General features: G+C 38.9%; 2 protein-coding genes across 2 annotated transcripts; both read right to left on the minus strand.

Moving 5' to 3' along the window:
* Positions 1 to 2,167: 2,167 nt before the first annotated feature.
* Positions 2,168 to 5,737, minus strand: echs1 (enoyl CoA hydratase, short chain, 1, mitochondrial). Its single transcript, XM_017696573.2, has 8 exons — positions 5,572 to 5,737; positions 4,481 to 4,678; positions 4,244 to 4,371; positions 4,052 to 4,151; positions 3,823 to 3,927; positions 3,388 to 3,507; positions 2,672 to 2,739; positions 2,168 to 2,583 (listed from the first exon to the last, which is right to left on the minus strand). The coding sequence occupies exons 1-8, from the start codon at positions 5,660 to 5,662 to the stop codon at positions 2,518 to 2,520; spliced, it is 876 nt and encodes a 291-aa protein (XP_017552062.1). The 5' UTR covers positions 5,663 to 5,737; the 3' UTR covers positions 2,168 to 2,517.
* Positions 5,738 to 8,669: 2,932 nt separating this feature from the next.
* On the minus strand, positions 8,670 to 16,952 carry lgalslb (lectin, galactoside-binding-like b). The gene is made up of 5 exons (XM_017696574.2): positions 16,679 to 16,952; positions 16,093 to 16,176; positions 15,903 to 15,991; positions 14,546 to 14,735; positions 8,670 to 12,890 (listed from the first exon to the last, which is right to left on the minus strand). Exons 1-5 carry the CDS (start codon positions 16,709 to 16,711, stop codon positions 12,747 to 12,749), a joined length of 540 nt encoding a protein of 179 aa, XP_017552063.1. The 5' UTR covers positions 16,712 to 16,952; the 3' UTR covers positions 8,670 to 12,746.
* Positions 16,953 to 17,193: the final 241 nt, after the last annotated feature.

The raw sequence follows: 17,193 nt of genomic DNA on the forward strand, positions 1-17,193 counted from the left end.
TACAACATATTATAACATATGAGTTGAGCAACTGTAAGACATTCACAAAAAATGATACAACAAAAAATGCATGAAAAGCAAAAGTCTCGGTGCGTAGCGGAAAAATAAATACGGAGGGAAGTAAAGCCCGCAAGTCAACTGTAGATATATTCAAATATCCTACATTTTTATATATATATATATATATAATGTAATATATTTGAATATATTACATTTTATATTTGAATATATTTATATATATATATATATATATATATATATATATATATATATATATATATATATAGGAACTTCTTAGTCCATCCAGCTTTCAGCACAGACAGTATCATTTTACACTCTACTCTTTTCGGGATCCTTTTGGTTTAAACAAAAGGGTGTAGACCAGGTGATCTCTCCAACTGAAAAGAACAAACCGAGTAAATATAACTAATTAAACATATTCCCTGATGACATAAATAAATAAATAAATACAATACAATACAATACAATAAAATGATGCCTAAGAAAATATGCAGTTTGGAGACTAAAGCGAAAGAGAGAGAGAGAGAGAGAGAGAGAGAGAGAGAGAGAGAGAGAGAGAGAATGATGGAAGGAGGAAAAGACTTCTCGGAGCCAAGAGTGTCTGATGAGTCTGAAAGCTCTTTTCTTTAAGCGGGGGAACCACGCTGCTCTCGCTTTGGTTCTGCTGTTTTTTAATGAGTTTATCACGCTATGCGGGGCTGCCTCTGCCAAAATGTAACGTTTTGCCTCTTTTGTCCAAGCTGAGCGCCTCAATTGGGTCTACATTTATTATTTTGACCTTTTCGTTAGCGGGGGACGCACTTCAAAGCGCCTCCGCTGCCTCGCGCGCTTTTATGAAGACCTCTGGGCCATTTCGGTGAGGAGAAAGGTTTTCATTCCCCTCTCTGAGAACGGGGTTTTGTTCCTCCGGCCAGAGAAGAAAGCCGACTGAAGGGAAACAGTGAATGAAAATTGAAATCAATTAGGCTATGGACTTCGGAGGAGATCTGGGGAGCCGCCGTGAGAAGGAGCCCCGAGATCTTCAGTGAGGAGCAGCCTGAGAGGACTGTAGAAATGAAAGACTGGTTTGATAATTAAATTCGCTCTGCTCCTTTGTGACCTACACTGCACTTTAAAACCATAAAGGACACAAAAAAACAAAGAAAACCCGCTGTTAGAAATCCACTCGCCCGAACGGGCCTGTGCGTGGAAGTGGGCAATTTTCTTATAGACGATCGTGAAGTTTCCCTCATTTACTCTGAGTTAGTTTACAGCGGATCCTCTCTGTAAAATCAGAGGAATCATCTGAAATGATTAAAGTTGGCAACGGTTTCGATGAAGGAAATGTTTTAAATAAACTCAAATTCCGTATAAATTTGCGATTTGATTAATACTGACTTCAGTATTTAATCCGTTTCTGTTTTTGTTCTAATAAACAATGAAATTAAACGCGTAGCAGGTGTAGTTTTACGGCACCTCATAAGGCCCCACTTTTTATTTTACACGCGGGCTTTTACTCTTTGCGGAAAAAAGTAAGGAACATCTCCAGTAATCTGCTTTAAATTCACTCGCTTACATCTCGCTATTACAACATATTAATTCACAATCGAGCGAATCAAAATATTCGCCCTTTTAACGACAACAGCTCTGAAACCGAGCCCTGCTGTTTACACACTAAAATAGCCACTAAACGACCAAATTGCTTAAATATGAAAACAGATCTAGAGTGGGGGGGGGGCTGTGTGATAACAGCGTTGTGAAGCACTCGGTGCATTTTCTTACTAATTTTTACTGTCCGCCAACTCCGAGGAACATTTCTGCTCCATTATCCAGCCTGTAGGACAGAGCGCTGAGAATAACACATCCGTGGGCTAATATCGCCACCTAGTGTTCAAAACACGCAACCGCAACATGACCCATCTGCTCAAACTATAAGACTTTTAATGTCATTACACCTTTACATAATATTCAGGGTTGTAGTAGATTTCAACGCATTTCAATACTGATTTACTGCACCAGCGCTGACAAACTCCAGTCCTGAAAGGTTGAATATCTGCAGAACTTGATTTTCTTGCTCAAACACACAACATTCATTAACACATTATCTCTTCAGTTAATTGCCATGTTACATTAGTGTCAGTGCAGGGAAAACACCAGACTGGTGGTATGTCATCTGCTGGTATTTACAGTGTTTATTATTAAACCAGGGTATCCATATTTTAGAAATTAGTCAGATACATTTCTCAAAATCTGAGTTTTATTTGATGATAACTGAATAACTGAACATTAAGCAGAACATCTCTCAAAGATAATGTGAACAATTAATTTAGATTGTGAAACAAGGCAAATGTGATGACCTTTCAGCTTGTGATGCTTCTTGTACAGTTTGTGAGCTCTTGATCACTTGATTTCACACGATGTAAAAATCAAATTAAGGCAAGGTACAGTTTTTCAGTAACAGCATCACAGACTAAACATTAGTGTATTTAGAAAATCATCATCTTCTGATTTGAGCTTCTACTTGTCCTGGAATGCGGCTTTCCTCTTCTCAACAAATGCAGTCATGCCTTCTTTTCTGTCCTCCTGTTTAAGAAACATCAAAGTCCAATCCTTAGAATTTCTCTCCAAGGAGAAGAAAGTAATCTTTAATTAATTTCATTCTAAAACGTACCGTAGCAAAAGTTGAATGGAATAATCTCTTCTCTAATCGATTGCCTTCAGTCAGCGACAGTTCAAATGCTGAAAATAAAGAACAGCTGTTACAGAAAGATGCACATCAATGTTCTAGAAAGCACTTTTGCTGCACAAAACATACAAAAACCTTTTTCTAGCTTGAGTTAAAACCATCAGTTCCACATAGCAACAAAAGGTTCCTGTGGTCCAGACAAAAGAATGAAATTACACACTGCTGTATTTTAGTTTGTTAGTGTTCACAAACCAACACTGAACCAAAAATGTCAACAAAAGTGAGAGGTAGATTTTATAACATACATTAACTGGGACAATGTGCACTGAACTTTCATTTTGTGGCTTTGATTGTGGGTTATTTATTATAATTATTTGTCAATAGATAATGAAATACATGTGTCAAAAGCATCAGAAAAGATTAATTCATTCGAGAAGATGGTTAATTTTGTACTGGGGACGATTAACCATACAAACAACGGCACCAGGGTTCGGTTCAGTCAGACAAAACCTGCCAAATGTAAACATGCCCAAAAACTACAGAAATGCATTTCAACAACAGTTTACCTCTTAAAATCCCAGGTTTAGTAACTACAACGCCTTTAACGCAAAGTGGTTGAGCTATTAGGTTATAGAAGTGCGTAATAAAACTTTGTATGTGTTTTAATATAACTATGTATGTGAAATCCAAAGCCCACTCACCTCCATTAACAGCTTCCTTTGCCATTGATGATACAAGTTTTGAATTGCTGGCTATTTTCTCACCACATTTGATTGCTTCAGATACCACCTGGTCCACAGGAAACACTTTACTTACAAGACCTGTGGAGGTTGCATATTATTACAGCAGGCTGAATATGTATAGGAAACAGAGTTTGAAATAAATACATAAAATATATTTTCCTCTGATATGATGCAAGTTTAACCTGAATAACAATTATACTATTTAAAGCAGAGGTGCACAACTCCACTCCTGGAAGGCTGGTGTCTAGCATAGTTTGGAGGTTAACCTACTCAATCATACCCATTAAACCTGGCATTTAACAGACAAGTCTGATCAGGTGGGTTTGAGCAGGTAAATTAACAAACTGTGCCCTCCAGGACTGGAGTTGTGCACCCCTGGTCAAAAGTACACACCAGATTGTTTGGCCTCTTGTGCTGAAATCCGGTCTCCTGTGAGGACCATTTCCATGGCCAGAGATTTACCCACAGCCCGAGTGAGTCTCTGAGTACCACCAGCACCTGTACAGGAAAATGTCCAAGTGAAAACAAATTTACTCCCATTTCATTGCAAGATGAAACACATGTCAAAACTCATAGCACCACTTTCACTGACTAAGAGACCAAAGTACAAACAAACGTTTACCTGGAATGGTTCCCAGCAAGATTTCAGGCTGTCCAAATTGTGCCTTTTCTCCAGCATAAATTATGTCACACATCATGGCCAATTCACAACCTCCACCAAGCTACAAGCAGAAGATAAAGATGCTAAAATAAAAGAATTCCTTGAAAGTACTGCTCGTTTAAATAAGGAGGTTAAAAACATTTGAGTACTCACGGCAAATCCATTAACAGCAGCTATAACAGGCTTTTTAACTGCTGATACTTTGTTCCAGTGTGCCAAGAAGTTGCCACCATAACACTCATGAAAAGTTCTATTCTGCATCTCTTTGATGTCGGCCCCAGCTAGACAAAACCAGGATTTGGACGAAACATGTATCTTCAGTCTGAAGAATCCGTACTTTCACAATGGCACATAAATAATGAGACAATATCTGACTCTCATATTCCATACCTGCAAATGCTTTTTCACTGCCTGTGATGACTACCGCTCCAACCTCACCATCCTGTTCGAAGCTATCCAGGGCTTTATTCACTTCTAGAATTAGGTCATCACAGAGGGCGTTCAGGGCCTTGGGTCTGTTTAACTGGATGAAACCAACATTCTTCCTTTCTCCTTTTTTGTCAACCAGGATATATTGGTACTGGCCACCTATGACAGACAGGAAAAAAAATCCATATATACTGCTTTTTCAGCGAGTTACTACACTCATTATCCCACTTTTGGAAACTGGTTTTGTAGCTGACTGAATGCTCAGCTAGGAAAGACATTTTTAACCAGTTTAGAACTGATATAACAGACTTAACACTAAGGCACGAAGACATTTAAGTGCATAACACATTTTTTCTAAGCCGCGTCTCCCTCAGTGCATAAATAGAAATAAAAACAAAATGAGCTAGCTGTTGTTCGTGAAGACCAAGTTCACACGGCTTTAAAGCAGGTGCTGACTCTGACCCTGATAAACTCAGAAGGTATGTTACAAAACTCAAATACGCAACATTCGCCAAAATTACTGAGGAACATGCCAGCTTCAGGTTGAGGAAAGCTCAGTTATCTTTATACATTAGCGCTTTATCTACCTAGCTAGCTAACTGTTTTTGGATAACTACTGCTTTAAGGCAGTAATTATTCAACTGCTAACTGAATAACAGACAGCTAGCTAGCTAGCCTGCCTCCTTTAGCATTTAAGCTAACCTAGCAGACCTGCGTCAAGCCTTCGTACGGTAAGTTAGCTAGCTAACTTAGCAAGCTAACACAACATGCTCTACTTAGGAAGAAGCTAACTAAACACAGTCAACTAACAGCTCACAAATGCAGCTAACTGCGTCCACTCAGTTTTACACTGCAGACCTTTTATTTACGGCCTCTAGTATCCAGCCGTGTGCTGTTAGTGTTTTAGCCATCAAGCTAAGTGACATTAAGCGAGGCGCTAACAGCAGCGCTGAACCGTGATGACGCACACAGACAGACCAAGCTCAGTCAGTCAGCGGGTCACATTGAGCTCAGGACAGTTCACCTACATTCAAACGCTCTTCTATATTTACCTGAGCTGTACTGCCGGAGAGCTGCAGATGCAGACGGTATAAATGTAATTGGCTTCAAAACTGAAACAGCCGATCTGCAGAACACTGCCATGCTGTAAGTTGCAAGGTTTACGCTCAACCTCAGCAGCACTGCGCGTCTCCGAAACCCTGGTAGGAGTCGCGCTCAGCCAGGGTTGCCAAGTATATAAAAAATCCCCCCTGTCTCAGCGTTCCCTTTATAAAAGTTGGAGCAGCGTGCTGTGAAAGAAATGCACGCCAGGTTACTACCTTCTGCCCTACGACCAGACTCCAAAAAAGTTTCACTCAACTTATTTTTTTTTAGAAAAAGTAGCTAAGAACTCCCTTTATACCGGTTCTCGTTTTATATTTAAGTTTTGTTTCAGTTTTACAAAGCAAGCGTGTATGGACCAAGAAAGCAACCAGGCATACTGTCACTTTAGAACTGATTACGCAAAATATGATCTAGAAAATGAGCACACAACAGAGTTGAACATCAGGAGAGCACCTGGACACCCTAATTAACCATTACTTCATGAGTATTGGATTAAAGAAAATTATTACGTGTCGGAGAAAAGAAACTTCATTAACAGTTTATGAACACCAGATCCGTAGGGAAAGCCTTAGTGCATTAGAGCTTTTTAAAAGCTTTTCTTACTTGCTTTTCAGCCAACATCCTCTGTTTCAATTGTCCTCCTTTTTTTTTCATCCTCAGCGTCCCACCTTCATGGAAACTTTACACTCTCTCTAAACACAGGTAAACACTCAGGTAAAGCATCTCAAAAACAGCATGAGCATAACGGTTTTCGACACAGGCCGTTAAATGACTGTCAATTAATTCCATCTTTGTGTGCTGACTGGTGTCAGTTCATGCTTTTAATAGAAAATAATTTATTTTATCTTTAATTCTGTTTAACCTAAGCTTGTTGTGTGGCTTGAGCTGAAAATTAGATCCTTTTCTGAGTCTAGACATCCTTTTTTCCTGCCTGTATTTATATTAGTACCAATATGTTATTCAGAAAACTACTCTAAAAAATATTCAGAATGCCTTGGCTTGTATCTGAAACACATATATTAAATACCAAGAAGAACACAGAGGCATTTTTGTTCGTCTTATAAAGTCTTGCTTGCAGATGCTTTTACTTACTGTTGCTTTGATGTGTTTTAATAAACTGGCGTCATTTTTAAATGCCAGTAGGGGGAGCTAAAACCTCAACTAAAACTCAAAAATCAAACTTTCAAAACAAAATAATATATATGTATCATTTATTTCATCACACATGTAAATTACTTGCATCATTTTGATAAACAGTACACAATAACCAACATAATTTTATGATGTACATGTGCCACATTTAGTCAAATGAGCAAAGTTTCATCGGGTGTCCCTTATTTATAATATATTTAATATTATATGCAAATGTGCATATAATCCTCTGCTTAGTAAAGCTCAGTTTATGGGGTATGACAAAGCACTTGACCCCCTTGGCCCTCATAAAACAGTCAGGAAATGCCTGTATAACAACGCAGTACACCACAGCACTGTAATCAAAGTAAACAAAGTCGCTTCACACAGAAAGACAACAGCACAAAGAGGCTCTTATTTGAAAAACAGTACGTTGACAAGCCATTTTTGAACCAAGTGCTTACAGAATGAGAGCAAGTGTAACTGGCTTTGAATGCAATAAATACTTTATTGTTTGCTAACTATAAATTATGCTTTTGGTTTAAATTCTGTTTTAGGTTCGTTGTTCAGGTTGCCGTATACACTACAATGTGAATGTTGCCAACCATGCCAATGTTTGTTCATTTCTGACTAGATTTCGCAATCAGTTCATCTGCACTTGTTTGAATGCAGTCCTGTTTAAGTGATCATATGGAAATTAGATCATATGGGTCTTTTGTTTAAATGACTGCAAATACGCTATATTTACAAAAGTATTCACTTGTCTGCCTTCAGATGCATATGAGCTTGAGTGACATCCTATTCTTAATCCATAGGGTTTAATATGATGTCTGCCTACCCTTTGCAGCTATAACAGCTTCAACTCTTCTAGGAAGGCTTTCCACAAAGTTTAGGAGTGCGTTTATGGGAATTTCTGACCATTGTTCCGGAAGCACATTTGTGAGGTCAGACACTGACGCTGGATGAGAAGGCCTGGCTTGCAGTCTCCACTCTAATTCATCCCAAAGATGTTCTATCAGGTTGAGGTCAGGACTCTGTATGGGCCAGTCAAGTTCTTCCACACCAAACTCGCTCATCCATGTTTTTATGGACCTTTCCCAGACTGTTCCCACAAAGTTGGGAGCATGAAATTGTCCAAAATCTCTTGGTCTGCTGAAGCATTTAGAGTTCCTTTCACTGGAACTAAGAGGCCAAGCCCAACTCCTAAGAAACAACCCATTCCATGAAGCTCTCTACGCTGTTCTTGAGCTCATCTGAAGACCACATTAAATTTGGAGGTCTGTAGCGATTGACTCTGCAGAAAGCTGGTGACCTCTGCACACTATGCGCTTCAGCATCCACTTTGTGGCTGAGTTGCTGTCGTTCCCAATCTCTTCCACTTTGTTATAATACCACTGACAGTTGACTGTGGAATTTTTAGTAGTGAGGAAATTTCACAACTGGACTTGTTGCACAGGTGGCATCATATCATGGTACCCGAGTGCGACTCATTCTTTCACTAATGTTTGTAGAAGCAGTCTGCAGGCCTAGGTGAATGGTTGTATACACCTGTGGTCATGGAAGTGATTGGAACACCTGAATTCAATGATTTGGATGGGTGACTGAATACTTTTGGCAGTAACACATTTGATTTGTTTCAGTGATAAAAAAAGCTTTTAACACAAAAACAAGCCAAGTTGACTCTTCAAACTGTCACCTTTTAAGAGAATACTTTGCCAAAAAAGAAAACGTTCTGGAATGATCTGTGTAAAATAAATGCCACTTGATTTGCCATTTTGTTTCCTAAAAAAGACAATGAACATAATGCATTTTAAGTGTGGCAGAAATGTCCAAACACTTTTTGAGGCCACTATATGAATATTCATTTGTAGTAAATACCTGTGGGGGAGAAAAAAAACAAATATGTGCTGCTTAGTCAGGAAATGTGTGTGATTTTTATTTGATATTTTACAATGGCTGCACTTAGTCAACGCATACATTATAAAAAGTGCTTTTACATTACAGAAGTTCAGTATCATTTCTTACACATCCTAAGCATTGCTTGGAAAGTGCTTAAGAAACTCTAAGCCAATTGGTGATATAATTTGGTAAGAGTTAAAATTTTGGATCCCAAACACCAAAGCTGTTATTCCATAGGCACATCTTTAAATAAAACTGTAGCTGTAGGAACACACAGAGCCAATGTTTACACCTCAGGCATTCAATTAACTTTCCAAATTGATTGTACAACCACACTTAACATGTCTGACAGCACAATCTAGCTCTACATAATAGGCCACTGTGTAAATACATGTGAAATAAACCCAAAATCAAATAATCAACACATTGGGCTCTTCCTCATCACAGTAGCAAAATGGCAAACTACAAAACATCTGCTAGAAAAATGTCATAATTACCATGCTATGTAATTTAAAAGGAAGTTATGCAACTAGAAGCATGATGACTTAAGCTAATAACACTTGGATTAAATATCTCACACACTGTCAACTCACTCTCAACAACATTAAATAGAAAATGAACTCACTCTTACCCTGTTCAGTATTATGTACATCCAAAGTCATGAACACAATAGTCTACAATCAGGGACAACGGCATTCAGGTCAAATCCATTCGAATCTGTTCAGAGAATTTTATGCTACAGTCAAAAAACTATGCACTGACTAAACATCTGTAGACCCTAGAGGACAATCTGGATCATGAGGAGCAGAGAACGGCCCATGCACTTAAGCAAAACAGTGAATCCAAAATTACTGTGTAATTTTGAAGGTAAATAAGGGAAACTAAGAGATGAAGGGATCAGTGAGTTCTGAGTGATGGCTGTCATTGTACAAAAGAGCTGCCTTTTTTGTACAATTTTACTGAGCTGTCAATCTATTTCAAGTGTCTATTTAAATACACACTTTTCCTGTTTACCGTCTATTTAATGTTATTGCTACACCATGGGGTCTGAGAGTAATGTAGTTTCAATACTCTGTATGTCCTGTACATACTGTAGTATTGACAATAAAAGCTGACTTGACTTAACTTGTCTAAAAACTGATTCTCTTTATTCGACTCTCATACTCTTCACTAAGCTGTGCATGAGATACAGGTCAGCTCAGTCCCTCCCCGTCCTCCAGGGCACAGTGTCCTTCAGTTGGCCTCACACAGCAGCCATACACTATTAACGGTACCAAGAGCAATGTGCTGGTTCAAACACTTAGCATAATTTCTGAACAGTCAAACAACACCAGATGGAATGCATAAAAGCAATATGCCACATGAACAATTAAACCTCAATACAGTTCAGGTGCATGGTGATGATCCATAAATGTGATATTCTCATAAATAAAAAAAATAATAACGAAAAAAAAATTATTTCCTAACTACTGACCTTTTTCAGTCATTCCACATATTTTTTTTAAATCACTTTCATAATTTTAGTAATTTTGGTAGGATCTCCAGCATTAAATTAATTGATGAAAAATGTAACAAATGTACTGTATTAATTTAACAGAGGAGTGGCTTTAAGATAGAAGTGTATATCATTCTGAAAACAGACAGCAGCCAGTTATAGTATTTTTCTATCTAAAATGGGCCCATAATTTCACTTTCTAATTGCTTTCTTTCGGTGGTTACACAACAAACCTCATTCACTTCTAACTTCCAGCGATGAGAATCATAACTGATCATAATTGCAGAGGACGCAGTAAGCACTGGGATTCTGCTACACCTTAGCACACTCCTATGTGGTAACTATGTCGAACAACTTTAGTCATTGTAAGATTGGTAGAAAGAAAGATAAAAATAAATAAAAATGACCAATAGGAGACTGCATCTCTATCCCTCATTGACCTCGGCCTTTATTCATACCTCACATCAGAATCCATTTGCTTCTGGAAGACCGATATTTAAACTGCTGATAAAAGAAAGAAAGAAACAGAAGTGTGGCCAATACATTGGCCAGATTCTTGTATTGCTAAATTACTGGTACCGCTGCAAAATACTTTGCTTAAGATGACAAAGCAATGTCAGAACACCAATTTATGGCACAAACTAGACAATTGCTACATGACTATTTAGGTTAAAGTGTAGATTTAAGCACCTGCAGAGCAAAGCCTGCAAATAAACCATTAATCAAATAAATCAATACATCATAAACCATAAATTTCATGTGAATACAATCGATCTGAGTGCAGCTGGATAATGACTGGTATGGCATTAGCTCTGAGTCTCATTCTGTGCTCTGATAAGGTCATTTAGCATTTAGTGACTATCAGCAGAGTATAAAAAACTTAGAGCTTAATGATCTTAGTCTTTACTCTGGTTACAGGAAGCATGTCCCATCCCTTTAGACACTTAAAAGATAAGATATAGCAGTGTCCCGATAAAATACTTATCGATGAAGAACATCAGAGACATCCCTTATATGACATGAATACTGTACTTTTGTTTAAGACATGAGACTCAGTCTGTGCCTTGGGTTATGGTAGATAAGTAGTAATAGCTTACAAACAATGCATAATCTTCTATATGTTAGCAGAAGCAGAGGAGATAAAAAAACACTTATGGGAACATATGCCCTTCCATCTGGGGGGAAAAACCCACAGGGTGCGTAAAGTTCTGGGAAGAGTAGTAAGATATCAAAGATATCATGAATATAACAAAGCAGAGAGAAAGACACAGCTATTGAACACAGGCCACCCCTTGGCATTGTAATCCAAGATGTAGCTCTGTAAGCAGTGATACAAAGGTTAAGTTTTATAATATAAATAATATGGATTAGTGCTATTAATTAAGGTACTTTATGGCTAAGCTTGCTTCTTCTTCCCTATTTGCTATCGAGTTCATAACATTACATTCAAGAAATGATTCAGCCCTATTTTACTTCAAACATAATTTCCACTAAGCGGAAACAACAGAGAATGTAAACATCAGGAGGTGAGTTTTTTTGTAAGTGTACATTTTGCAAACTCGATTTTTTTCCTATGAAAAAAAAAACAAGCAAAACAGCTATTTGACTACCATAAAATTGCAACAAAACAAAAAAAAAACAAGGGCTTTGTACACTTTGTAATCTTGTACCTTGTATTAATTTTTTTTAATTCTTAGATAGGTTGTTATACATTGCTTGTTATTGTTTTCAATGGCTTGTAAAATCTTGCAAACATCATAAACCAGTTCTTAATTTCTGGTATTTAAACACCCAACTCAAATAAAAACAAAAATCTGTATGTACTACATTCTACACTAAGTCAGTGCAAGATATTTATCCCCACAAAAAAAGAATGGTTGCAATGAACAGCAGTTGCCCAGTGTAGCTAAGGTATTTACATAACGTCAATCATGGATGATTCTATGCAATGTAGAGCTCAACAAATAATCCCCACTGCCTCTTATTTAGGTCATTAAGCTGAAATAAATCACAGACACAAGCAACATACCAAATCTGGTTGGAATAACAAATACTTAGAGCGATCTATGACTATAGCAATCCAGAGAATTTTGAGACTACTTGCCATGAGCAATTCCAGTCCTCCTGTTTATTCATTTTGCTTTATATTTTTAAACACACATACCATATTTGATTTCCTGAGTCCCTGAAAGTTTTCACCAGCACTGCGCAGAACTATGAATAGGCAGTACCTTTTTTGGAGCAGCAAGATTCCCCTGGCGCAGTGTCGTACCACAGAGTGCATACAATTACACATGGTCCCTGAAAAATAATCTACACAAAAACAGAAGAAGCTACAGTTGTGATTTCAGAAACATTCAAAAAGACACACAGCTGACATTGCAACCATTCACCTGTTACATTTCAACCTTCAAAGATGTGTAGTTGGAAGAAGGGGATAAGGAAAAAGAAAGAACAGAGTGAGGAAATATAGGCTGTGATGATGTCTTTATGGGAGCACAAGCCCAGAGGCCTTCACTGTCACTGCCTTGCGACACACAGGTGGTCTTGGTCCCCTTTCAGAAGTTCTCTCTGGAGCATGCTCATGAGTGCTGGGATTTAGCCTAGCTTGGTGATCTGTAGACTCCCATCTATCCTGATCATATCAATGGCCAACAAAGACTTTACTTTGTGATAAAAGTCAAACAGCTGATGTCCATCCACAAAGATCCGAAAACGCTGGTGTTCACAATGGATCTCAATCTGTGAAATTGGGAGCAGAAATACAGGAAAAAACGAGAAGGACAGAGAATCAAAAAAATCCTTTCAGTCACTGAGTCCCATATTGTGGGCAGACTGCAGAAAGGAAACACTGGTCTGGTTTTGCATGCTTATCTCTGCTCAGTATTGGACCACTGATTGATCTGAAAGTGGAGTGACCTGTTTTCTCCAGCCCCATTCATCAACTTCATTATCTCTGCCATCTTTACCTTCAGCCACTGTACATACAGCAAAGCTCATTTTTCTCCTCTTTTGTCTACTCAACATCAGTGACCATAGATTTTTCACTGTTATTCCAGGTTATTTAAATTGTATGCATTTTCACTTTCCAGAGGTTACCTTAATGAAGCAGCATGCTTCAATGAATGATTTAGCACTTCCAAACTCGACCTCAATAGTACCATACACACCTTGACACCCACAAAACTCAACTCAACTCATGTGGGAACTGGTGAGGAAGCTCACAACACATTATGAAACATAGTATTAGGGCTGTACGATAGTATGTCCTGCATTCCTAAAACATAGTATTTATAGCTTTTTTCAGTTCAGTTTCAGTTCAAAAGGACAAGAGCAGCCCTCAACACTTCAAAGATTCAACAACAAAAATTCAACAGCTAGGTGGCAGAAAAAAAGGAAAAAGCCAAGCTGTGGTGCAGGGGTTAGTTTTAGGTCACATGAAGCTAGTGGCTGCACAGCCAGATGTAGGGCTGTCACTATTGATTAGTGTTATACTATAGTAATTGTGTAATCTACTGGGTTTTTTAATGATTAATCAAACAATCAGCTTTTTAAAAAGGCCAATTAACAATTACTTTAACTGAACATCAACAATCCTTGCATAACATTTCAATTCAAATATTCCAAAATACATTAACGGAACAGGATAACTAGGAAAATTCTTTAAATATGAATATATATTTATATATATATATATATATATTTATATATATATATATATATATATATATATATATATATATATATATATATATATATATATATATATATAAAAGTATCTTATATATACTCTACATAGCATATATCAAAATGCATATAAATGGGTGACTGTGTATTGGTTTCTTCAAATTATGCCAAATAGTTGCTGCCAGGAAGACAAATATATATTTTTTAGTTTGATCAATTAATTGTGACAGCCCTAATCAGGTGCCATCCTTATGTTTCTAATGTCTGTCTGCAAAAGCTGCACTTAAATAAATCAAGCCTTGCAATCTCAAAGTTTTATTTAAAGCTCTGTAAACTTCCCACTGGGGGGATATCTCTCTCTCTCTCTCTCTCTCTCTCTCTCTCTCTCTCTCTCTCTCTCTCTCTCTCTCTCTCTCTCTCTCTCTCTCTCTCTCTCTCTCTCTCTCTCTCTCTCTCTCTCTCTCTCTCTCTCTCTCTCTCTCTCTCTCTCTCTCTCATATCTGTCTGTCTACCTAAAGATTTCACTGGATCAAGCTATACTGAACTCTACCCTGTTCTGGGACTCCACCTAAAAAAACACCACTTCTGATTTTAGAACTCAAGACTTCTGAGATATCTCTGCATAACATGGCAAATCTTTACACACCCCACTGTCAATATTGATTTAGCAAGCTTTTCACCATTGACACAGAGTAAGGTCTGTTAATTACCCTAAACGGCTGGTCTTGGATGAAAGGGAAATATGGAATCGCAGCCTCTTCGTCACTCCACTTCCCAGAGATCCTCGCATTCCGCAGGAACTGCCGTTCAGCAAATCTGGCACTAAGTTTCAGGGCCACATCTGTGAAGTCTTCTTCATCCTTCTCTGTACTGCAGCTACAGGTCAGACTGACATCAAAACTGAACAGAGAACATAGATTCAGCATGGAAAAATAGAGAAATGATCCTTTGGGCACTGCATTTACAGTGAAATGCCTTAAAATTTACTGTATAATGTAACTGGCATTTACAATTAACATGTTTTTAGCAAAGCTAAACAATGCTGCTCAATGGTATTTCCTTCACTAAGCTCTGAGAGCACAGTTGCACACATTATTATAAACAGTAATTATACTCAAAGCTTTAGCCTATGTTTAGATGAGTGAATAGAGACGATAAAACATTCCACCAGAAGGCCTACAAATCCAAATACTGGCAATGTGATGGCACTTGGGCCAATCAGCACTAAAGCATGACCAGATTAGGCTCCCTGGTTACAGTTTCACTATTTGACACTGTACAAGAGACAACAAAACCTCATCTCTCTAAAATGGAAACTTTTCAGAAGGAGAAAACATCCTGAACTTTTACCAAGGTAAAATAATGTAAAACTTTTGACCATTTCTGTTTGTCCATTTGTCATTGCATTTTCACAGTGTAAAGAACAGCTAGTATTTTCAAATTATATCAAAAAATGAAAAAATGCTTTGTTGAACTAGTCTGAGCACCTCTTGTGGGTTGTTCTTGTGACATGATTTCTCTCTCTGTGCATTAAGCCTACATTTCAGCTGCTCATTCTCAACTACATAGCTTACATATCAGGTTCATAGCAGTTATCAAATAGCCTAATAATCGCTACTGACAAATAAGTCTAGGCTTTCAGTGAGTGACAAAAAAACTGTAGCCTGAATCACTGAAAATGTGCTCATGAGAAACAAAACATGCTTAAGTGAGAAAAAAACAAAAAAAAAAACAGCATTAAAGTTTATCATTGCAGCCAACACGAAAACACATATGCTGTGGTGGACTTTTCATTTCAGAGACACCCCTCATAAACTCTCTGAGATCACTCTCTGTAGCAGAGATGGTGAACGCCCAAGCAGCACACACACACACACACACACACACACACACACACACACACACACACACACACACACACACACACACAGAGTCCAGCAAGCACATGCCCTGCCTCTAACAGTAAACTGGCACCCAGGTATGACTGAACCGCCCCTAACAGTGGTGATGATGCTCTATAGCGTCTCATGCCTTCTTCGACAACACTAAATTCCAATGCTCGCCTACCTGTCTGGCTCTGGATCCACAATGCCCATGATGATGATCTTCTTCCCTGGCCTCATCCCACCTCTGATCCGTCCTTTGAACGGAACCGTCTGTAAGATTAAAATCGGGGAGGATTAATCAGAGCAGACTAGCCTGACTGTAGTAGCAGAAGAAACCACACATTTCCAGTGTTATAGCGGGGCTACTCTACCAGAATCCGTGAGATATCCTCTTTGTCAGGGGAGATCAAGCCAGGGTCTCCTAATGAATTGTTAAGATGGTCATCTTCAGTATTCTTGCAGGTTCATCCGAGAGAAAGAGAGAAAGAGCAGTTTAGCAAGAGAAAGGTGATTGCAAATGCTGATTTACACGCTGATCAGAGACGATATGGTGTCACATGTAGCGTTAATGTGGATAGACGGCTTAAAGCGTCCAGCGTGCTGATGCACAGTAACAATGCCAAAGTGCACACCTTATCACTGCCATGGAAGGCTAGCTAGACAAAACAGCACATTACGACATGGAGAAGAGTATCACGGCCTTGCTTTTTCCTCCCAGTCTGAGGCCCTGCAGTTAATCCAAATCGCCCAGAAATCCTTTTCTTAAAGGTTTGGGGGCGAAATAAGTGCGCTGCTCCAGAGAAAGACATGCTAACACGACGCGCATTAGCCGCAACGCAGGACTGTCTGCGCTCAGGATTTACACGCTGTGATTCATTTCGGGCTTGTATTGCGCTCATGCAGCTGGCACATAAAACATGAAAGACGGTAAAGATTTCAGCACAGTCCGTTACTCACTATTGCGTCCTTCTCCATGCTCGGCTCCGCCATCTTGTGCAGAAGAGCATTAGGATGTTGAGCGGCAGTCAGAGGGAGAGGGAGCGGGAGAGAGCGGGGAGAGAGAGAGACACAGAGACACAGAGAGAGAGAGAGAGAGAGAGAGAGAGAGAGAGAGAGAGAGAGAGAGGGTCAGTGCCCTGACAGTGGGAGAGTAGCCGCCTCGTGCCCACGGTCAGCAGGGCACCGCCGCAGCCAGGGACGGAACTGTGAGACGGACAGAAAAGCGAGTCTGAAGCGCCTCGGCGGGGAATTATGCTGACGCGCGCCGGAATAAGGACGGGCTTAATCCAGAGACTACATGAAGCTAATCTGGAGAGCTTTCAGCGACTGCAGAGTCTGCCTGTCAGAGGTGGACAAACAGGGTTGGGATGTAACAGAATACACATTTCGGGAATATTCAGAATAGAGAAACGAAGTATCTGAATACACTCCAAATTACATTTTGTAAAGGCAGTGTTCACAATACAGTTTTA

This window comes from Pygocentrus nattereri, chromosome 5, assembly GCF_015220715.1.
Source record: "Pygocentrus nattereri isolate fPygNat1 chromosome 5, fPygNat1.pri, whole genome shotgun sequence".
NCBI classification, from domain to species: Eukaryota; Metazoa; Chordata; class Actinopteri; order Characiformes; family Serrasalmidae; genus Pygocentrus; species Pygocentrus nattereri.